General features: G+C 52.0%; 1 protein-coding gene across 6 annotated transcripts in view; it reads left to right on the top strand.

Moving 5' to 3' along the window:
• PTPRU (protein tyrosine phosphatase receptor type U) overlaps window positions 1–9,947 on the top strand; it is a 78,802-nt gene extending 68,855 nt beyond the window's left edge. For all 6 annotated transcript variants that reach the window (XM_074377011.1, XM_074377010.1, XM_074377008.1 and 3 more), the window contains 8 exons: window positions 182–317; window positions 852–1,001; window positions 2,537–2,710; window positions 4,509–4,649; window positions 6,749–6,874; window positions 7,008–7,165; window positions 8,353–8,488; window positions 8,735–9,947. In XM_074377011.1, coding sequence (XP_074233112.1) covers window positions 182–317; window positions 852–1,001; window positions 2,537–2,710; window positions 4,509–4,649; window positions 6,749–6,874; window positions 7,008–7,165; window positions 8,353–8,488; window positions 8,735–8,797 — 1,084 coding nt within the window. In that variant the 3' untranslated portion in view covers window positions 8,798–9,947. The remainder of the gene's footprint in view (window positions 1–181; window positions 318–851; window positions 1,002–2,536; window positions 2,711–4,508; window positions 4,650–6,748; window positions 6,875–7,007; window positions 7,166–8,352; window positions 8,489–8,734) is intronic.
• The last annotated feature ends 12,482 nt before the right edge of the window (window positions 9,948–22,429 follow it).

Genomic DNA, 22,429 nt, shown 5'->3' with positions numbered 1-22,429 from the left:
TCTGTCCTCTATCACATCTCACTGGAACACTTCCATCAGCCTTCTCCCGGGCTCCTCCTGTGTCCCCCCTCCCCTGTGTGGTGTAGATATGGCCAGGGGCCCCAGGCGCCCTCTTCTCTTCTGCTTGGTCCCGGGCTCCCTCCCCAAGGCCCTGACTTGGCCCGGGCCGTTCTCTCCCTAGCGCGGGCACTGGCCGCACAGGTTGCTACATCGTTCTGGATGTGATGCTGGACATGGCAGAATGTGAGGGCGTCGTGGACATTTACAACTGTGTGAAGACCCTCTGCTCCCGGCGCGTCAACATGATCCAGACTGAGGTGGGGGTGCAGCCCTCTCCCCACTGCCCCTCCAGGACACAGTTCCCGTCTATACAAAGGTCACCACGGTGGAGTGTGTCAGAGGGGGGGTCCTAGGATTTTTCCTTGCTCTTTCCTATCCCTGAACTGGGCCTGCCAGCCTCTTAGGGTCTCCCGGACTCAGCTCCACTGTGTTCAGTTGGGTGAGATCAGACAGCACTGGGCCAAGGTCATAGGTTCTGCAGATAAGACATACCAGGTACCAGGCTTGTCTTCTCATTAGATGTGTGACCCAGGGCTGTCCCCTCGCCTTCAGAGCTTCTCGTGGGGTCATTACAGAGATGAAATACGAGATAAGTGAACAAACACTGGGTCCAGGAAGGTTGCTTCAAGTATGGTGGGTCCAACCTGTAGTAACATGTGGTTGGACTCCACCTCAGAGCACCCTGGCCTCAACCTTGAGCTCCCTCCCCCGCCCCCCGCCCCCACCACCACCCCAAAATCTCTAGCTTCTGTTCCCCTCTTGCTTCCTCATATTCTTACCTCCGGTTCCAGGAGCAGTACATCTTCATCCATGATGCAATCCTGGAGGCCTGCCTGTGTGGGGAGACCACCATCCCTGTCAGCGAATTCAAGGCCACTTACAAAGAGATGATCCGCATTGACCCTCAGAGTAATTCCTCCCAGCTGCGGGAGGAGTTCCAGGTGGGACATGAGTGTGTGTTTATGGATGTGGTTCGTGAGTGGGTGAGCGCGTGCGTGTGTGTGGCATATTGGGAGGTCCTCAGTGCTGTAGAGGTCACTGAGGGCCAAGCAGGATGGAGAGTTGGGCTACTAGGAAGGACTTAGAGACAGTGGAGGAGGTAGTGCATCTAAGAGTTAAGAGCCCAGGGTTTGAAATCAGATAAACCTGGGATCAAATCCTGACTTACCTAGTTAAGAGCTGTGAGTAACCTTGAATCAGTCACTTTACCTCTCTAAGCCTCAGCTTTCTTCTCCTGAAAAGAAAGATGTTTATTATTGCCCTTGAAGTGTTAGTATTCATTAAGATTCTTTTGGTTGCAAGTGACGAAAATACAACTCAATGGCTCTTGTAACTGGAAAGTCTAAGGATGGTGCAGCTTCAGTTAAGGCTGGATCCAGGGGCTCAAATAATGATGCCAAGATTTAGTCTCTGTCCATTTTTGGTTCTGCTGTCCTCTACTTTTGGCTTCACTCTCAGAGCCACACCCTGGCCCCTCACAGTGCCAGGTTTACATCATCTTTGCCTTCAGGAGACTCTGGAAGAGGGCACTTCCTGTTCCCAACAGTCCCAACATAAGGCCTAGACCAGACTCTCATGTGCCCATTTCTGAGCTGGTCACAGAGAGATGGAGCACATTGGCCCAGGCCTGGTTCTGGGGGCGGGGCTGGTCTCACATGACTGAGATGGGTGAAGTCTGAGCATGGTCACAGAGCAGGTAGAGACTCCAGATGTCCTCTCCACTCCAGGGTTCCTTTCGGGGTTCAGTAGGATGGCACATGCCAGGTACTTGGTGCTCTAGAATCGGCACAGATTGATGACACAGGAAATACTGCCTGTAATTCCTGGAGAAGGATGTCGAGTTCTGGGGATCATGAGAGACTGGGGTTCCCTGTTAGGGAACTCGGAGAACAAGAGAAAGAAACTGAGACTCAGTGAATTGGGATGCACGAGGCCCGAAGGCAGGAGGGTAGGGGAGATGACCGAGTCCCTGGCTTGCTGTTGTGCCAGGTGTTCTTGACAGGGCCACGACCAAGGAAGGTGACCACCTCTACCAAGTCCCTGGAATCCACTCTGTGGACGATGTGGGGTTTCAGGGCTGAGCTCTTTGAAAGCATCTGGTGCTGATTCTCATGGTGCCGTCTGTGTACTGAAGGCTGTGCGTGTGCCAGGCTTGACCTTATCTCACGTTAGCCTCCCAACAGCTCTTTGAGGTAGGCATAGTATTATCCCATTTTACAGTTGAGGAAAAATGAGGCTGACAGATACAGTAGCTTGTCTAAAGTTACACAGGTGGAGGGGAGGCGGACTCCAGGCTCCAGAGCTCTGCCAAGCCCTGTACAGCCTGGAGACAGGGAGCCTGGGTCCCTGACCTCTCTCCCTTCTCTTCTGGACCTCTGTCTTTCCATCCATAAAATGGCTCTAGTAACCCAGCCCGGTCTCCTTCACAGGGCAAACATGGGACATCACCTCACTTTCATCTCCCCACTCCTTGTAGACACTGAATTCTGTCACACCACCGCTGGACGTGGAGGAGTGCAGTATCGCCCTGCTGCCCCGGAACCGGGACAAGAACCGCAGCATGGACGTCCTGCCTCCTGACCGCTGCCTGCCCTTCCTCATCTCAACTGACGGGGACCCCAACAACTACATCAACGCGGCCCTGACTGATGTGAGGCACGGGGCTGGGGCGGGCTCTGGGACTCCTTCACCCAGCAGCATCTGGGAAGGTCAAGGAGCCAGGGGAATGGAGCTGAGGGCTCTGGTTGGGGAGACCCTCTACCTTTCTAGGGACCAGGCCCATGGGACCCTCTCCTCTCAAGGATCTTCCATTCAAGGCACTCAAGCCAGTGCTCTTCCTCAGGTATTACCCTGGGCCTGAGTAGGGGTCTGGATGGTGGAGTTCAGGCAGGGCTGTCTCCAGGATCAGACCCAGCACAGCCTGGGGTAGGATGAGTGATTCAGGGGCTTTGACTGGGGAGGCTTAAAGAGTTTGGGTTGGAACTTGAGAAGTGATATCTGGAACCAGGGGAGCTTGTCTTGGGGTGGTCGAGCCAGAGCTTGACCTTTTAAAGACAGAGTTACCTTTTTAAGAAAACAGTGACACTGGAGAATGTGACTTTAACTGTGGCTAGATAGATGGGCTACTCCTTCATGCCTCAGGTGGGCAGAGCTGTCCTCCTGGACACAGCCATCCAGCCACAGGCCACCCCCTCCCCATCAGGGACAGGCTTTTACATGTGGCAGGGAGATGACCTCCCTCTCAGCTTCCTCTTTGGCCTCAGTGTGCCCATCCGCACATGGTGGGGATTGAAAGGGGGCTCTCTGAGGTCCTGAGAGTCTCTGAGCTGAAGGGGGTCGCACTGGGCCTCCCTGGCCCTGGGGGAGGAATGGCCTGCCATGTGGAGAAGCTTCCTTGGGGCTGTGATACCTCACAGACTTGATCCCAGCCAGGAGCAGCCTGTTAGCTCACGAACCAGGAGGCGCAGGATCCATGAGGCTCCGATTCTTGGACTGTAGCGAGCTTGTCTGGGGGCCTGCTGGGGTCTGCTTTGGGTGGTTAAATCTTCAGGGAGCCCCATTGGGTGCCCAGGCCTGAACTTTGGAGTCTGGCTGTCAGGAGCCTTCAGTGAGTCCTGGGGAGGGGCTTGTGAGAGAAGAGCGTCAAGAGAGGGAGGGGGACGTGGCACAGGTGGGATGAGGCAGGGCACCAGGGGAGACTTGGGGTTGGAGCACTGAAAGGGGTAGCCTGGTGGCAGCCCACCAGGCAGGGCGAGTCGGGAGCAGGGAGCAGAGTCAGTGCTGGTCACTGGTCTGGGGTCCTGGGCTGGGGCCTTAGACTCTTCATCCATGGGGTGGAAGGGACCTAGAGATTTATTTATTCAAAAATATTTATTGAACCTCTACAAAGTGCTGGACACAGGCCACCCCCTAAAATCTCTGATTGAGTATACAATGGAATGTCAGTCACTGGTAATTTCTACCAAAAACAACCAGAATTTAATGTAGGTTTTTGGGGGCGGTGTGTGTGTGTGTGGCTATTTTTGATGAGTTGGTAAGGAGGACCTCTTTGAGGAGGTGACAGTTATGCAAAGACAAGAGAAATGAGGGAGAGCGCCTTGTAAACACTTGGGAAATTTGTTCCGGGCAGTGGGAATAGGTGCAAAGGCCCTGAGGCGGGGAGCAAGCTTGGCCAGCCTCCTACCATGCCCAAGCTCCCGATGCCGCCCATTGAGAACCTTTTGCTATTTAGCACCTGGGGGCCGTGGGCTTGGGCATTAGAGGCCTAGGGGCTCACTCTATCAACTCAGGCCTCAGTGTGCTGGCCAACTTTCACACTGGGCCCCTGGAGGCAGCCTGGTCCTGTGGGGCGGAGCTGTGGTGGGTGGGGCGGGAGGACAGCCTGTGGCAAAGGCTCGGCAGCGCCAGGGATGGTGAACAGGCCCCACTGAGTCCTGGTTTCCCTGCAGAGCTACACGCGGAGCGCAGCCTTCATCGTGACCCTGCACCCGCTGCAGAGCACCACGCCCGACTTCTGGCGGCTGGTCTACGACTACGGGTGCACCTCCATCGTCATGCTCAACCAGCTGCACCAGTCCAACTCCGCCTGGGTGAGGGTCCTGCTGGCCGGGCAGGCTGCTTGCCTGCTGCCCCAGACCTCCGTGTATTCAAGGGCACATCTCAAAAGGCAGGGGTTGGATCCCAACTCTGCCATCTCCTTGCTGAGTGATCTTTGTCACTCTCCCTCCCAGAGCCTCGGTTTCCTCATCTGTAAAATGAGGCTCAGACTGGAGAAAAATAACTGCTCTTTATTGAGCACCTGCTGTATGCCCAGGACTCTGCTTTGCGCTTATGGGCTTCAGGTGAGAAAAGTAAGACCCAGAGAGGAGAAGTGGCTTCCCAGGATCACATAGCTGGAAAGTGGCAGAGCTGTACCCCCTACCCGGGGCACCTCCTTCCAGAACCTCTGCTTTTTCAGCCACTCAGTTGCCCATCATAGGGGCCTTTGAGGCAGAGTAAAATTCCAGTCTCCTTACTTTCTGACTGTTTGATCTGGGGTGAGTTAATTTACCTCTTGGAGCCTCAGTTTCCTTCTCTGTAAAATGGGGACTGTCACAGCACCTGTTTTCTCATGGGGTTATTGTCAGGACCATGTACATAGGATGCTTAGCATGTGCATGGCAGGGATGAAGATGATGAGGGTGACAGTTGCTTCTGAGGTTGGTTCAGGCACTGGCTCTGTGATCTCAGCCTAGGGTTAGCTACCTCTGTTTCCTTTTGGGGCTCCCAAGGCTGGAACTTCTGGGAGGTCCAGATGCCCAGTCTTCCAGCTCCACATGACCATTTCCTCTTGATCTCTGGGTTCCCCCTTCCCCAGCTCCCTGTCCCAAGAGGCCAGGATGATTTGCTGTAAAAAAAAAAAAAATGACAGCTTCTTAATGGCTGCCTGGAGAAGATGGTTAACTAGGTTCTTTGCAAGCCAGGCACTTGCTATAAAGGACCTCAGACTGCAGGGTAATGGGCTCCAGCACCCGGGCAGGGATCTAGGGGGATCCCACGTGGCAAGAACCTGCCCTTGCTAAGATGGAGGGGAGAGACCCAGAGGGAGGCTCAGATGGATGTCATTCACTGGTCACTCATTTGCACATTCATTCAACCACCTTTCCCCATGAACCACTCCCTGTCAGGCCCTGCAGCCTGGTGGGGAGGCAGAAAGAGAACACACAGCCCCTCCCAGAACTCACGTTCTAGGGGAAGCAGGTACAAAAACTGATCATGACAGCAGAGGGAGAGGGCTACCATGGAGCTGGCATAGGGACACAGAAGAGCCTGGGGGGATGATGTATCAGGGAGGGCTTCCTGGAAGAGGCAATACCTGAGCCGAAGGGTAGAGTTAAGTAGGGGAAGAGATGGGGGATGAGTGATCCATGGAGAAGGAGCTGCATGTGCAAAGGCCTGAATGCAAGGAGTTGCCAGGACCCCAGGCAAAAGAGGAAGGTAGTATCCTCTCTTCCTGGGGCTTGGTCAGAGAGGGAGGCAGATGGAGCATGGTGTTGTCTGGGAGGAGCCTGGTGACCATTTCACAGATGGAGAAATGGAGGCTCAGAGAAAGGACGAGTCTTGCTAAAAGGCTAGTAGAGGCTGGGGCCTCAGACTAACTTCCCAGAGGACCCACGTAGGCATGTGTGTGTGGGGCTGTGCCTCCTTTGTCCCTCCATTGTCTTGAGCCTATAGCCTGGAGGGGGGTAGATTTAGGACTCTGACTCCAGGGAGGGGTCCTGGGGCAAGAGTTGGGGTGCTGAGCTGTGTCCCAGCATCAGGGACACCCCACCTCTGTAAGCTGATGCTGGGGGGCAGAGGCGGCGAGAGAGAAGGGCTCAGGGTGGGTAGGGGTGACCTGGGGCCTATCCCTGGAAGAAGACAGTGGTGTGTAGGTATGTGTGCTTGTGAGCGTGTTAGGTGTAGCTGGCTAGCAGCATGGCAGTTTGTCTCGGCTGACCTGAGTGCTTCGGTACAAAACGCACTGGGGCGGGCGTGCCCCGCAGTCTGGTGGGTGAATGGTAGAGTGCGTGGGAACTGAAGCTGGGCCTGGAGTGCTGGTGGGCCAGGGTGCGTGGGAGCCCCAGGGCAAGCAGGGAGGTGTGGGATGGGATGAGCGGCAGCGGCCCGCCGGCTCTGCTCAGCTCTCCTCTCTGGCCCGTGCTCCCAGCCGTGCCTGCAGTACTGGCCTGAGCCAGGCCGGCAGCAGTATGGCCTCATGGAGGTGGAGTTTGTGTCGGGCACAGCGGATGAGGACTTGGTGGCCCGTGTTTTCCGGGTGCAGAACATCTCTCGGGTGAGTGGTCTGGGAGCCCCAGGGTGAGAACCTGGATGGTGGCTGGGCGGCCTTGAATGACCCCCTTGAGTTCCTCAGGGGGCCACGTAACACCTGGTACTCACGTTCCCTGGCTGATTGCTCACACCCCTAGCTGCAGGAGGGGCATCTCCTGGTGCGACACTTCCAGTTCCTGCGCTGGTCCGCGTACCGGGACACGCCTGACTCCAAGAAGGCCTTCCTGCATCTGCTGGCTGCGGTGGACAAGTGGCAGGCGGAGAGCGGGGACGGCCGCACCGTCGTGCACTGCCTGTGAGTACCAGCCTCCATAAGGCAGAAGGAGGGGTCGGGGCGCCATGGGGCCAGGGGCAGAGGTCCAGTGTGAGAGAGGGCCTCAGGGATGACACCAAAACTCTGGGCTCCCAGACAGCACAACCTAGACTCTGCCCAGCCAGGTGAGGTTGGCCCTGCCTTCCCTGGAGGAACCCAGCCACTTTCCAGGGTGTGAACTCAATCCTGAACACCTGCCCAGCACTCTCTGTGTGATGTTTGACTTTGACAGTTTAATTAGAGAGAGTCCTATCAGAACCATTTAGCCCATAATATGATAGTACATTCTTTAAGCCAATAGAATTCTAGTTTTTGTTCATACCTGCATGTGTGTAACTTTTTTCTTTTATTCATTCATTCATTCCTTCACATACCTCATTTATTCACTCATGTCTGGATACAATCACTCCTTTGCCCTCTACTTTTTCATGCTTTCTGCACTTACTGATCCTTCCCAGTGCCAGGCTGGGCACACGGGTCGCAGGGACAGGGAGCTGAATCAGGCAGGGCTTGACCCTCAAGGGCTTTTGGTTCTAGTAGGAGAGATCCTTCGAGAACGGGGCTTAGGGCCTACTCTGTCCCTCATTTCCCAAGAGGAACCCCACAGCCTGGGTCACAGGGAACAGGGGGTAGGGGTGGGGGTAATGGGAGGGTCTCTGTGTGAGAGGCTGTGGATTTGACTGGGAATGTATCTGTGTGTTTGCAGCTGTGTTACTGGGAGTGACTGGTGTTCTCAGTGTTTGTTTTCCATTCTGCTCTCTGGATTTTTGCTTGTTGCTCTGCAGCTGTCCTCTGTAGCTGGCTTTGTCTCAGTCTTTCTCTTGGAGTGTGTCTGGCTTGCTTTCTCTCAGACTCTGCTGCTTCTGCTGGAGGCTCTCTGTCCCTAGATACCTGCCACTTTGGATGTTGGTCTTATCCTCTGACTCTGCCCCTTAACCTTCTCATCTGGCTGCTCATCTCAGTGCCCCTGACCCCTCCCTTCTGGGTTCCCTGGCCCCGCCCCTCCCTCTGGGCTCCCTGACCCTTTCCTTCTGGGTTCCCTGGCCCTGCCCCTCCCTCTGGGTCCCCTGACCCTTTCCTTCTGGGTTCTCTGGCCCTGCCCTTCACCTTTGAGTCCGATTTGCCCCCCAGCCCCACCCCAAATCTTTTGTGTCTCTCCAAATTTTTAGAAATGGGGGCGGCCGCAGCGGCACCTTCTGCGCCTGCGCCACGGTCCTGGAGATGATCCGCTGCCACAACCTGGTGGACGTTTTCTTTGCTGCCAAAACGCTTAGGAACTACAAACCCAATATGGTGGAGACCCTGGTGAGGGCCATGCACCCTGTGCTTAGCCACTTCCAACTTCCCGGTCCATGCCCAGCCAGGCTCTTCAGCACCCCTCTCCCGTATCTGGTCCCCACAGTTGGGCCTTGGGTTCTAGTCCTGTGGTGTCAAAATGTTATCCCGACTTCCCCCTTTCTCCCCAACGATGGGTCATGGCTCAGGCTTGCCCCCTCTCCCCCAGAACTAGAGAGGGACCAGGCTGGTGATTCCTTCTCCCCCTCTCCGCAGGATCAGTACCACTTTTGCTATGATGTGGCCCTGGAGTACCTGGAGGGGCTGGAGTCAAGATAGCAGGGGCCCCTGGCCGGGGGCACCCATGGCACACTCAGGGCCAGGCCCACCATCCTGGACTGACAAGGAAGACCTGCGCCCTCAACCCTGCTCAGCTGCAGCCCCCTCGGGGAAAGCACCGGAGTGGGCGCCGGGCCATCTTCGCACCCCTTCCACTGTGGGCAGGGCCTTTCACCACGTCAGTGGCAGGCTGCGGGCCAAGGAGGAGTTTAGCAAGGCTGCAGCTCAGTCCGTCTCTGCAGGGTCCTGCAGGCCTGTGTTGAGAGGCCTGGTACTGCCTGGCAGGGTGACGGGCTCAGAACTGCTGGCTCTGGGGGACCCAGGCCCAGGCCCCTGGACTAGATCCCAGCCCTTGGCAGAGATGAGTGAGGCCCGGTAGAGCACGTGCCAGGCCGAGGTTTCCACCCAGCTTGGCTTGACATAGATAGAGCGTGCACAGGGGCTTGGCATCTAGAATCCCATCTGGCGCAGCCCCTGAGGGTCTCGGGGGGACTGGGTTCTGCCCTGATGTGCCAGCAGGCACATCAGACCGGTCCCCCGAGGGGGAACTACCGCTCCCTCCTCCACCCGCTGCCTTCCTGCAGCCCCGGGCATATTTTGCTCATGATCCCCCCATTTCTGCTTCCCTGAATGTGCTCTGAGCTTCCTGAACCAGGATCTGCCCATCCCTACCCTGTCCTGTGGGGGGTCCCTTCCCTTCTTGACCCAATGTCTGCAGAATGAAGTCACCTCAGCCCCCTCTGCCTGTAACTCAGGCCTCACTGGCTGGGTCCTGCTCAGCCTGAGCCAGTGACAATCTGCAAGGCTGAACGACAGCCCCTGGGGTTGAGGTCCCTGTGGCTCCTGATCAGGCCGCCCCCTGGGGAAGGGGCACTGTTAAACCAGGGGTGCTCACCACCCCTAGGGTTTGGAGGAAGAAAGTATGTTTTGGGATGGAGGATCAATGCTTTTTTGTTTAATTTGTTATTTTTTGATGGAGGGGTGGGAAGGTCTCTTTCAAATGGGGTAGGCCACACCCCCATTCCGTGCCTCAATTTCTCCATCTGTAAACTGTAGATATGACTACTGACCTACCTCGCAGGGGGCTGTGGGGAGGCATAAGCTAATGTTTGTAAAGCGCTTTGTAAATAAATGTGCTCTCTGAATGCCACAGAGCAGCCTTGTGTTTGTCCAACCAGCCTGACTGGAGCTTGCTTACAGGCCCCATCAACCCAGTGCAGCAGGAGGGCCTTGGTCTGGCTTCAGGTTTTCCATCCATAAAAGGGGGCTGGGGGGCATGGACCAGAGCATCACTCAGGGGCCTTCCACTTGCAGAGCTGGTTCCAGGGGACCTTGGCTGTTACTACCTTCACCTAGGCCTCTGAAGCACTTAGACAGGGGCCTTTATCCTGAGACCTCTGAGGCCCACAGGGCTGCCTCTCAACCCCCTGGGGGCCTGGATCCAGACTGAGCTCTTTCTGGGCCAGGGTAGGAAGTTCAAGCTTTGGTGTCAGGCAGTTGGTCCCCACCAGCTGCGAGGCTCTGAACAAATCAGCTGCCTCTCCCGGCCTTGGTTTCCCATCTATAGAATGGGGTTGATTCTATTAGTACCAGAGGAGGCAGTGATTAAGTGCCTATGTGGTTCCAGGTGTGCTGGAAGAGCTCCATCTAAAACACAGCAGAGACAGGACAGAGCAGACACATGTCTTCTGGGCAGGATTATCCAGCTACCCGAGTCCAGCCATTCATAGCCTCAGGCTTTCTCTGGGAGGAGTGGGAGGAATGGGCTGGCCGGCCAGGACCTGAGTCACTTCTGGCTCGGTCCCAAACTTGCTGTCTGACTTGGGCAAGACACTTCCCATTTCTGGGCCTCAGTTTCTTCACCACTTAAAGGATATGATCCATTCTCATGACCTCACAATTCAACATCCTTTAATCTGAATTTTAAAAATTTTAGATAGTTAGGATCCCACTTAGCTAGGACATAATCTGACCCACTCACACTCATTCTGAACTGACTACTAAGTCTTACCTGATGGGCCATAAATGTATGTCACAGATACTGGCCAAGCAATAGAAGGTGACTTGCTTTGACCAACAGAATGTGGCAGAATTGACATCAAGTGAGCTCTGGCTTCTAGACCTTGAGGAGCATTGCAGCTTTTGCTTTTGCCTCTTTGGCCCTCTGCCATGTAATGAAGCCTGTCTTGCCTACTGGGAGATTTGAGGGCACGTGGAGAAGAACCAACATGTGGTGATTGAGGCCATCTTGGGCCTTCCAGCCCCGCTGACCTGTCAGGTGAGTGTACCTAAATGATTAAGCGTAACAGAAACTGCCTAACCAACTCCCAGAACTGGAAGAGATAATAAATTGTTCTTTCTTTTAAGCCAATAAATTAAGGGATTGTTTGTTATGCAGCAAACCTAACTGATACCTATGTGTTCTGTGCAGTGGGTCAGTGGCCCTGCCCCTCATCCCGTCAGGTGCTGAGTGCCTCAGGGGCAGGAAGTGCTTCTGTGTTCATCTGATGTATCCATTGCCCAGCACAGGGCTGGCCTCAGAGCTGCTGCTCAGGAAGTGTTGGCGTGAGGGAGGGAGGGGGGAAGAGGGGGTTGTGGTTCTCCCCATCTGTCTGACCTTGTAAGGCCTTTCAGAGGAGCTGGGAGGGTGGGCTGTGTATTAGGAGGGGCGCCAGCTCTGGAATCAATAAGCCCAGCTCCCGCCCCCAGCTCCACATCCCCCAGCTGGTGACCTTGCTTAAGTCCCCAAACCACCCCAGGCTCAGCTTCCTAATCTAGAAAATAAACTTAATGATGCCTACTTGTGGGATCAGTTGTGAAGTCTAGAGATGAAGCGTTTAAAAAGAACAAGCAGAGTTCCCGGGGACATCATTGTCCCTCAATAAATGCCACCTCCTGTCACAATGCTGAAGTCCCTGGAGTCCCATTACCTTTCCTTTAGCACCTACAACCTTTATCTCTTAACCCACACAACAGCCCTTCTCTGCAGGGGCCGCTACCCTTCACTATAGAGATGAAGAGATGGAGGCTCAGGGAGGCAGTTTCCTTATCCAGAGACACAGCCATTGCATGGCAGAGCCCGGACCTGAACCCATGCCAGGCTGACTCCAATGCCTGGGCCTAACTGCTCTGCTCCGTGGCCTGTCTGGGTGATACTGAAAGCCAGGGGACCCCTTGATACAACACCAAATGGGCATCTGTGCCTGGGCACTGATTTTCAAATGTTGTGACATTTGTCTGAGGAGGTGGCCTCTCAGAACAGGGGGCCTGGAGCACAAGAAATGGATGGGGCAGATGGCCCTGCCCAGGGCCTCGGGCAGAGCAAATGTGGGGTAGAAGCCCCCGCCCGCTCCACCCCAGTAAATAGGGTTTCTATAAGTGCAGACAGGCCAGCTGCCTATAAACTGCCAGGAGCTACGTTTTTTTCTTTATGTCATAATAAATCTGGCTGCAGGAACCTGCCAAGGCAATTATTACTTCTCACCACCTCTCTGCCGGCCCCTGATTGGGACGTGTTATATATCCTGGGCACCCGGGAGATGGAGCCGTGACGCTGATGGATGCTAAGGCCATTGGCAAGGCCCTAATTGAGAGCAGGGCCTGGCTGCTCCCTGTCACTGGGCTCCCACTGACCTCCCCCCACTGACCTCTGCTGGACAGGGGCTTAACAGACACCGCCATGGCCGAGGGCCATGCAGAAGTAACGGTGCCATAAAATGGGCAGAACCTACCTTGTGATGTGCTGGTGAGAGCAGGACTCTGGCGTCCAAGGCCCTTGTCCGAGGGCTTCCTCCTTGCAGGGGCACTGAGGCCAGCCCTGACCCTCAGTGAGCCTCCAGGCCTCGTCCAAGAAATGGGAGAAGAAACAAGGGCCGTGGGGCTCCCAGGGCAGCGGGAGGCTGGATGTTGTTGATGGGATTGGAGGGACCTATGGTTTCAACAGGTTCAGGCCAAGCTCTCTCCTATCGGTGGAGGCCGAGGGCTTTGGATGAGGTGACCTGGCAAGCATGGCGCAAGTCCCCAGCCCCGCTGCTAAGTGCTCTGTGTGGGTGGTCCTGTTGGCCTCGCAGGAAGCCCATGAGGCAGGGACCCTCATCCTCCCCATTTTACAAGTGAGGAGATGGAGGCCCAGGGAGCTTCAGCGACTTGCCCCAGGTCACAGAGCCATTGAGTGACTGACAGACAGCAACGGCCAGAGTCATTGTTTGAGAAAATACGCCAGGTCCCCTCACCGGCCTGCTCAGACCCTCAGTGACCTCCCACCGCTCGGTGAGCGAAGCTGAGCTCCTGGCCGTGAACTCCAAGGCCCTGCCTGATGGGCTCTGCCCTCCCTCTGTCATGTCCCTCCTCTGCTGCTCTGCTTTCTCGGGCCTGACTTCTCCTCATGGCTCCCAGCTCTCTGCCTGGATGCCCTCCGCCCGTCTCTGTGTGGCTGATCCTTCTCAGTGGCCAGGTCCACTCAGATGCCCCCTGCCCCGAGAAGCCCTCCCTGACTGCCCTGAGGAGCCCCTGCCCTGCCGTCCTGCCTGCTCAGGGCCCCACCCTTGTGTGTCCCTCGTTGCTTTCCCGCAGTGGGTGATGAGCTGGCTTCTTCATTGGTTATTTGTTCACTGTACCCCACTTCCTGTGTCCTCTGCAGGTGCATGGTGCCTGCCATGTGCCAGACACTCAGTGAATATTTGCTGAATGAATGAAAGTTGCAAAGCCGAGACTCAAACTCAAGCCTATCTTGGTCCGGAGCCAATACTCGGAAGCACATTACTTTTAGTTTTCCAGATGGTCCAAAGGCTTGATGCCATCTGAGATCTGGTTCCAGAGCTGGCTTGGCTGGCATCATGCTGTGTGGCTTTGAGTAATCACCTGCATTCTCTGGAGCTCAGTCTCCGGACCTGTCCAGTGAGGAGGGGGAACAAGGTAGGGCACCATTGGTCCAACATTGGTGACAATGGGGCTGGCATTGCTTGGTGGCAGTGTCAGGCCACTGGTGTAAGCATTTGCTCTCTGAGTCTGGTGATACCTTGGGCGTGGTTTGGGCTTTGGTCTGATGGGCCTGAGCACCTACCCTGGCAGGTCCTTGGGTTGTATTTAATACAGACATTATCCCTTCCCAGCAGCCCTGAGGTAGATGTTAAAACCATTTGACATAGGAGGAAGCAGGCTCAGAGAGGAGAGGCAATTTGCTTAAGGTCACACAGCTACTGAAGAACCAAGACTGAATTAGAACCCATGTCACTTGACTCCAAAGCCCTTGCTCTTGTGATCATCACAGAAATACTGGCAAATCAGAACCGGAACCACATTACCTACTTGCAATTTCTCTTGTCCATGGGTCAGTTTTCCCTCTCAACACTCACTCAAGCCAGGCTCAGCCACAGACATCTGTAGACAGGCTTAACTGAGGCCCACAGTCAAACAGCCTCCCAGACTCAGTGCTTGGCACCCAGTAGGCCCGCTGATAATGCTGAATGAATGTTTGAATGTTGAATCTGCATATGGTGGGGGTGGCCAGAGTCAGCAGGAGCCAAGGAGATGAGAAGGCCTTTCAAGAAAAACAAAATGCATATCAACTCCCTACTTACTGCCAGGGGTGGGAAGAGAGAACTCGTCCAGGAATTGTATTTTCTGTTCATTTGAAAGCTGAACAATGTGGCTTTCTTGAACTGTGTTTATTATATGATTGCATTCTTTTTGAAGAGCACTGGGGACAGAGTTCATTCTCCAGGGCTCCAGTCCCTGCCTGCTCCTCCCCTGCCAAAGGCAGAGAAACCTTTGCCCCCCTAGCCTCTTTCCTGATAGACCCTTTGCTCTCTTCCATGTCTCTTGCTCCCCTGAGGTCAGTTATCAATTTTTTTTTTTTTTTTTTTTTTTTTTGGTCTCTGAGCTTGAAGTATATCCTTCTTTGCCCTGCTTTGAGATACTGGAGCTGGACCCTGTAATCAGTTCTTTTGCCAGCTGGAGCAATGTTAGGCTTTGTCAGTAGGGGGCACTAGAGGGACACTGTCAGGTGATTACAGACGTGTGCTTCTATTCCAGATTCTGATCCCCCACCAATCCTTTTATTTATTTTTTTTTCTTTCTCAGCACAGGAGCCACGACCTCAGTGGCCCCTGTGGACCAGCTCTGGGTGTACCCTCAGGCTTCACTCTCTGGAGGGCCGCTTCTACAGACAGGTGCTAGCCCACATCCCCTGGCAAGTTTCTTAGCCACTAGAGGCTGCATGTTCTTGTGGTCCTCTCACCCTCACTGAAGAGGTCTGAATCTCAGTCTTGGGGAAGGACTTTCTCCTCAGTCTTTCAGCTCCATCATTGTTCACTCTCTCTCAGCCTAGACATATTAGCTGCTTTTTAAATTTTCGCAGGCCACCTTTTCTTCTGAGTGTCTTTTTCTTGCTGCTTCCCGATCCCTTAGAATCCTCTTTTACCCTTGTTGGTAATTAACTACCTTTGCAAGTTAACTACTCTTTATATTAAAATTTCCATGTTCAAATTATGGAACATGTTCAATTATATTACTCTGTCTCCCGACTGGATTCTAGTTGATATAGAATTGGGGGCAAGGATAATCCTAGGAGACAGACCCTCAAAGGTGGGATTTTGGTTGGTTTCATTGTGCCCTTGGGCTTGAGCTCAGTGCTGAGCTCCTTGCCGATGGGATATGGGATGCTAGGAATCCACAGGAGAGTGGCGTCGTCATTACACTATCACCTGTGAGGGACATTGATGCAATGCTGATGGAAGCAAGTGTCTGGGGAGCCCAGCTGACTACTGCACTTGACCGTTACATGGGTAATTATGACCGCAAAGACTGGAGTGTGAGACGGATCCTTGACTGCGCCGAGGCACTTGCTTGAAAGAAAATGATGAGTTCAGGTCATTTAATTCTCAGCTCCAATCATGGTTTGAGAACCATATAGCTTTCATGGCTTCTTTAAAAGGATCTTATTTCGTGTAGCCATAGGGCTGATATTGCTGAAAATAAAATGTAAAATTTAATGGTGTGAGTCACAAAGTTTAAACGTCAGTTAAATTTACAGCATTGCCAAGTTTCTCACATGAGTGTTTGCGCATAAGTTAGGAAAGAATGGGATCCTGCAACATCTGGTAGAGACATCTGGTTGGACTCAGATGAAATGGAGAGCCACTCCGAGGCTCCCTTTACCCGTGGGAAGAACTTGCCCCCTTGTCTCTGAAGAGACTAGTTTTTCTTTGTTTGAAAACCCTGTGATGTGGGGCAGATGACTTGAAAGGGCTGAGCATTCTCCTTAAGACATAACACAAGCATCCTTTGTTGCCATTAGATCAATAATGAAGGTTGAATCTCAGCATGCTCCGTGGGGCCAGGTGCACACTGTAATCCAGGAGGAGACTAGTTACACAACAGAAGAATGGCAAGATTTGACATAATCTGGGGGAGTATAGACAGGGGTTGTTACTAAGGAGGATGGTGGAGGATGATACTAAGTCATTCTGAATTCATGGATGTGGATTTGGGATTTAATGTGTTAGCTTGTGCAGCTGAAGGTGGCTTTAACATTTTAGTTGGTTGATTGAAACTTGGACTTGAAAGTGGCCTACATTTAACAAGTGGAGATGCTAGCGTTTCCATGGAGTAATGTGGAAGAAGGACTCCAAAGCCTTAAGGGTAGAGGATGTTGGAGTGGATTTATTGTGTGTGACCTGCACAGCCACCCCCAAACTATCTTCCATGAAAGGCTTTGAAAAACATATTAGTGAGGAGAGAATCCACATCCTTAAGATACTCTGTGGATGTTCACATTTGCAGGCCAGGTGTTAGCAGAGAGTATGCTGTCATTCAGATGGTTTCCCTAATCCATGGGGATGATAGGATCCTGGAGTGGTAGAGGTTAAGTGGCAGCACTTAATAGCCAAAGGCAAGGGGAGTGAATTTACCATAAATGGCAGCAGGGGTGTACCAGTGATCAGAATGCCTTGGCCAGTAGAGATCTTTGGTGGTGACTAATTGATCAGTGTATCCACAGGAAGGAAATAGATGGACAGCCTACTGGAGTATTGCTTAACGTACATAACAGAAAAACCAACGAATCAACCTCTTAAACTGGTGGCCAAAACCCGAGTTGACTTACTACAATTGGAGAGTTGTGGCCTCTTCTCAGTTTTGAGACAGATCGGAGCCCCTTGACTGAAGAGGAAGCCAGGCCCCTCGAAGAAACTTCCTGTAGCAGGGGTATGATCATGTACCATAAATCTTCCTCCAAGTCTTCAACAAAGGGACCTGTGACCATTTACTAGATGACTGCACATGGGAAAAGAAGGTGCTTGGATCTTTGGAGATTATTAGACACTGCTCTGAATTTATGGTAATTCCTGGGAAAGCAAAATGCCAACAAGGCCTACCAGTCAAAGTGACAACTTAAGTAGTCATGTAATAGAGACTTATTTCAAGTGCCTCTGGTGTGTTACTTCCCCAGTTCCTGAATGTGAAATTGAATAGACATGCTTGGAACCTGGAAAAATCCCCACTTTGGGTCTCTGACTCATGAGGTGAGGGCAACTGCAGAAAGAAGGACTAAATGGAAGTTCCTGGAACTTCCTCTCTCTACCACGACAGTAAATTGGAAGCAATTCTATCCCTGGGGAAATATCAGAGATTGATGAAGGCTTAAATATACTCCCATCCCATTCCCATTTAACTTGCCTGTTGGCCTGTGCAGACATTTGACGACTTGGAGGTTGACTAGATTATTCATCTACTTCATTGAGTGGTGACTCCGACTGCAGAAGCTATCCCAGATATGATGTCTTTACTGGAACAGCTCAGTGTAGCACTTGGTATGTAGCCATTGACCTAGATACTGCCTTTTTCTTCATATAATTTGTCAGGACCACCAAAACCAGTTTCTCTTTCCCTGGAAAGGGCAATAATACAGCTTCACAGCCTCACTTCAGAGCTAAGTTAATTCTCTTGCTTTCTGCCATTATATAGTCCACAGATGATGTGATCATCCTGACATTCCCCAGAGCATCGCACTGGTGCGCTACACTGATGACAAGTTTATTGCGTTTGGTAAACAGGAGGTATCGAGAACAACACAGGTGAATGAGAGGGTGGGAAATAAATGTCACAAAATTTCAGAGGTCTAATATCTCAGTGAAGTTTCTGAGGGTTCAGTAGTATAGAACATGTTGAGATATCCTCTCCAAGGGGGAAGTCAAGTTGCAATTTATACTACTTATCTTGAAAGAAGAGGTAGGCTTTCAATTGCAAGGGATAAAGCTTGGGAAGGAGGGAGGCTCTTTCCCACAGCTGGAATGCAGACCATTGGACAGAGTGTGGATGTAGCCCATTGGATAGCAGAAAAGTTCACTGGGTTGTCCAGAGCAGAGATGGTCTATTGGTGGACCAGGGTTAGTGTGCAGAGAACTACCTGTTAAAGTGCTGATGAAATTCAGAAGCTGCCTGTGGGGATTGCTGTTGAACTTGCTGTGGAGCCACCTGGGGCACTGGCTGCCAAGAATTTTCCCACAGAGTTGGGGGTGGGTGCGGGCAGGGAATAGGGAGCCATCATTGGGAAGTTTCTTGGAAATGAGCTGGGGCTCCCATCAATCTTGCCTTTGGGAAGTCAGCTGTGGAGTTGCTGCTGATCCCACTAGGGGTGTGCTCTGCTGAGTCTCCTGCACAAAATCTGGTGCTGCAGGAGCAAGAAGAAGCAAAGTGCACTGGAATCAGATAGTGTGTCCAGCGTCCTGCCAGTGCCATCTATTGACAAAGATTAACATCATGCTTGTAAGGGAAAATGTTCTAGTACCACAAGCAGGCCCTGAAGGGTGGATTTGGAGCTAAGAAGCAATAAATGACTGCTGGTACTTCTCACATCATTCTTAATCACCCACTTGCAGAATTGTTGCTTCTTGTCATAGTAGATTTGAGCTCTGCTGGTTTGGAGATCTTTGTTCCTGAAAGGACATAACAGAGACACAACAATGGTTCTAGTGAACGGAAGGATGAGACCACCATGTAGACATTTGAGATCCCTGTGTCACTAAACACTGAAGCCAAAAAAAGATTAGATAGAATGACTGATCTACTGGATAGAATGATCGATCCTAATTAGCAAGGAGAAATCAGGTTGCTGCTACATGATGGGGGCACAGAGGACCAAGTATGGAACTCAGAGGTTTCTCTGGGGCACTTCTTGTTACTCCTCTGATCAACTGTAACATTACTGAAAACTTCAGCAACCCCCAAAAGCAGAATAATTGAGGACTCATACCATTCAGGAATGCAGTTTTGCTTCACTCTTCCCGGTAAAAAACTCAAACCAGCCAAGTTTCTAGTTGAGGATGGAGGAAATGTGACATCGGTTAGGGAAGAAGGAAGCCATAGATAAAATGATGGCTTGGACCAATCACAGAAATCAGGACTATAGTAGTTTTGCTTGTTGTGTTTATAAATTTATGTCTATATGTTAACCATTTTCTTCTCTCCCCTTCTGGTTATTATCTACGTATAAGTTATTGGAGGTTAACTTTACAATTTAGTCTTTAGGAAACAGAGTATTTACACTATCAAATTTGAGAACTATAACTTTATCGAATTTAAGAAGTCATTCATATAGCCAGCAAATGGGTACAATGACATTGGAACTATATATCTCCTCATTTTGAGGCAAGGGCCAGATCTTCTTGATTTGTACAAAAGATGACTGCATCTTGTTAGGTGGAAACAGAGTTGCTGTGTTGTGAATGGAAGTTCAAAAGTGGATAGAAAGTGTATGTGGAACCCAATTAGCCCAAGGTAAGGACTGTGACAGCTGTTGCTTTATTGTGTCTCAGCTTCCTACCCTTCTTTGCCATGCTTTGTGATACTGGAGCTGGACCCTGTAGACGTTTCTCCTTTGCCAGCTAATGCAATGTTAATGTCTGTCAATAGAGGACACTGGAGGGATATTGCAAAGTGTTGGCACCAAAAGGCCCTTTTTTTCTGGTGTTGGATCTCCTTCAGCGTGGGAGCTTCCCAGTGGCACTCACCTCTGCAGCCACCAGGGACAAGCTTCATGGCCCCTTCCAGCTATGCTCTCCTCACCTCCCAGCCACTGTTACAGGCCAGCTTCAGCCACACCCTCAGCCATTGCTGGAGGTAGTGACATTTCCCTAAATGTGCTATTCCTGTGTTCTTTTGTATCCCTTTTTACTCCTTTCCCTAGTTAACCCCCTTTTACTAATTAACACTTGCTTACAGTAAATTTTCCATGTTCAAATTACTGATTGCTCTTTGTCTCCTGAATAGACCCTGAGTCAAATACTCTCTACCCCATCATCTGATCTCCTTTGCTGTCTCCATGTCAGTCCTTGGAAGATTTGGGCTCCGTCTCCTGGCCTCTTATCATCTTGTTTTTTCTCCTCACCTCTGTCCTTTTCAGATCCCTCTTGGGAACATCCAGTTGATGTGTAAGGACAAGGATGTGGTATCCTCCAAGGGTGGCTTGTAAAAAGGTGGAATTTCACAAAGCTGGTAGTATAGAAAGATCCTGGACCTGGAAGCAGGGTGCCTGGATTCTAGATCCAGCTCAGCCTCTGAACCATGTATTTTAAAGGTAGAAAATGGAGCAGAAGTTGTGATAAATAACCAATCATACAAGCCTCTCTAATCAGCTGTCAAACTTTTTCTCCCAGCCTCAGCCCCCATTATTTTATGTGTTCCTCGTGAGAACCCCTTTTCACATGGTTTGGCTGGATAGGTCTTCTTCTTCTTCCAATTATTACAGTGGTCCTCAGTTGGGGCAATTTTGCTTCTTAGAGGACACCTGGTTGCAACAATGGGTGTGTGTTTGTGCTACTGGCATTTAGTGGACAGAGGCCAGGGATGCTGATAAACATCCTATAATGCACAGGACAGCTCCCCACAGCAAGGAATTATCTGGCCTAAAATGTCCATAGTGCTGAGGTTGAGAAGTCTTCAAAGAATAGATATGGAAATGGAGGTCCACAGAGGGGAAAAGTCTTGCCTATGGTCACACAGAAAGTGTGGGTGGCTGAATTTAAATGATGGTCCAGATCCCCTAACTCCCAGCTGGGGTCTTTTCAACCCACCCCATCACCCATTCTTCTTCTTGATGGAGGGATAGAAAAGGAGATAGGAAGCCAGTGAGTCCTGCCTCCAGGGATACCACACCTGCAGAAGGCTGGCATTCTCCTCTTCTCTCCTCTGCCAAACCCTGGGCATTTCCCAATGCCATCTGCTTTCTCAACTCCTGCTCTGAGCTGCCAGGAAAGCTGTACTCCACGAAGACTGGCAACATGGCCAGGGAGTAAGTGCCAATGACGCTGGTCGCCCATCCTTCTCCTGGCCTTCCTGTAGTCTGCTCCACTCCCTTACCTCCAAGGACTGTTTAAGTCCTCCACTTTCCCAAGTCCTTTCCCATCCCCAACCATCAATTCCTTCACACCCAACAGGTAACTGACTTTCTTGAATCCAGCCCTCTCTCTTACAGCTAACCCTACTCTTAGCCAGCTCAGAAACAGAATTTTTGTGCTCCTGGTAGAAAGCCAATCTCTTCCTGTCCTCTGGATCCATTCCTTTCTGCCTTTGCATGGGGGTTGTCCTTACTGAATATTCTCTGCCTCTCACTTGCCCATTTGTCAACTCTCCCAACTCTACTACCTAAAGCTTTCTTGCATAAAGGCTGCTCAGGTCTCCCCCCATAGTTAGTTTGAACATAAGTTATTTTCTTGAACTCCTCTGGCCCTTTGAGCTACTTTGATTTCTTCCCCTCTCATCCATATACTGTTCCAGCTGCCTGAATTAGCCACTCCCCATGCCTGCTCCAGCTGCAAAACTCCTACTCATGTTTCAACCAGCTCAAATGTCAGCTTTTTAAGATGTGATAGCAGATGCTGCGGATTCCTCCCTTATCCCCCCTCAACTTTCTGAGTTCTCCTGCGGTGACAGAAAGTTTCAGGCCTGCTGACAGCTTCCCATCTCAAGTGCCTGCATTTCTTTTCTTCTTTCCTCAGAAGGTCCCCAGCAGGACTGAGCCCAGTGGCCCATCACTGTAACCCACTCAGGAATCCATGCTTGGCTGGCTTTCCTCCTCGCCCTGCTCAGTCTCTTCGTGTCCTCATCCCTGAGCTCACCTTCCAGATGAACTGCCAGCACCAGAACCCTTGTCTCAGGGTCTGCTTTTGGGGCTCCACTCCAAGACTCACACCTGCCCCACTTGCCCCACGAGGGAGTTCCCTGCTCCCTCTTTCTACTTCTTGGGGTCTCTTATCACACTTTTTGGGGTAGGGCTTGTGTCTCTTGTGCCAGACTGTGAGCCCCTCAATGATAAAGCTAAGCTCTTCATCACCCCTGTGTCCCCCTTGCCTGGCCCATCACTGGCCAAGAAGTGTTGCTGAGTGAGGGAGTGAGGCAGTGAGCAGATAAATGATGAAACAGATCTCCAGGGGCACCGACACTGGGTGACAGACTCCGTGAAGTGAATTATCCCATCAATGTGGCCCTGTCAGTCCCAGCCTCTCCTCTCCCATCAGAGGTCCTATCCCTGCCCCTAGACCCCACCAGGTCCTGAGGCCCCTCACTCTGTCATTGACACCCATTCTGTCCTTTTTGATGCAGTCAGCTCCCAGGATGCCACCTGTCAGGAAAAGC

This window comes from Camelus bactrianus, chromosome 13, assembly GCF_048773025.1.
Source record: "Camelus bactrianus isolate YW-2024 breed Bactrian camel chromosome 13, ASM4877302v1, whole genome shotgun sequence".
NCBI lineage: Eukaryota > Metazoa > Chordata > Mammalia > Artiodactyla > Camelidae > Camelus > Camelus bactrianus.
The sequence above is the reverse complement of the archived record's forward strand: the minus strand, read 5'-3'. Positions and strand labels throughout refer to the sequence as shown.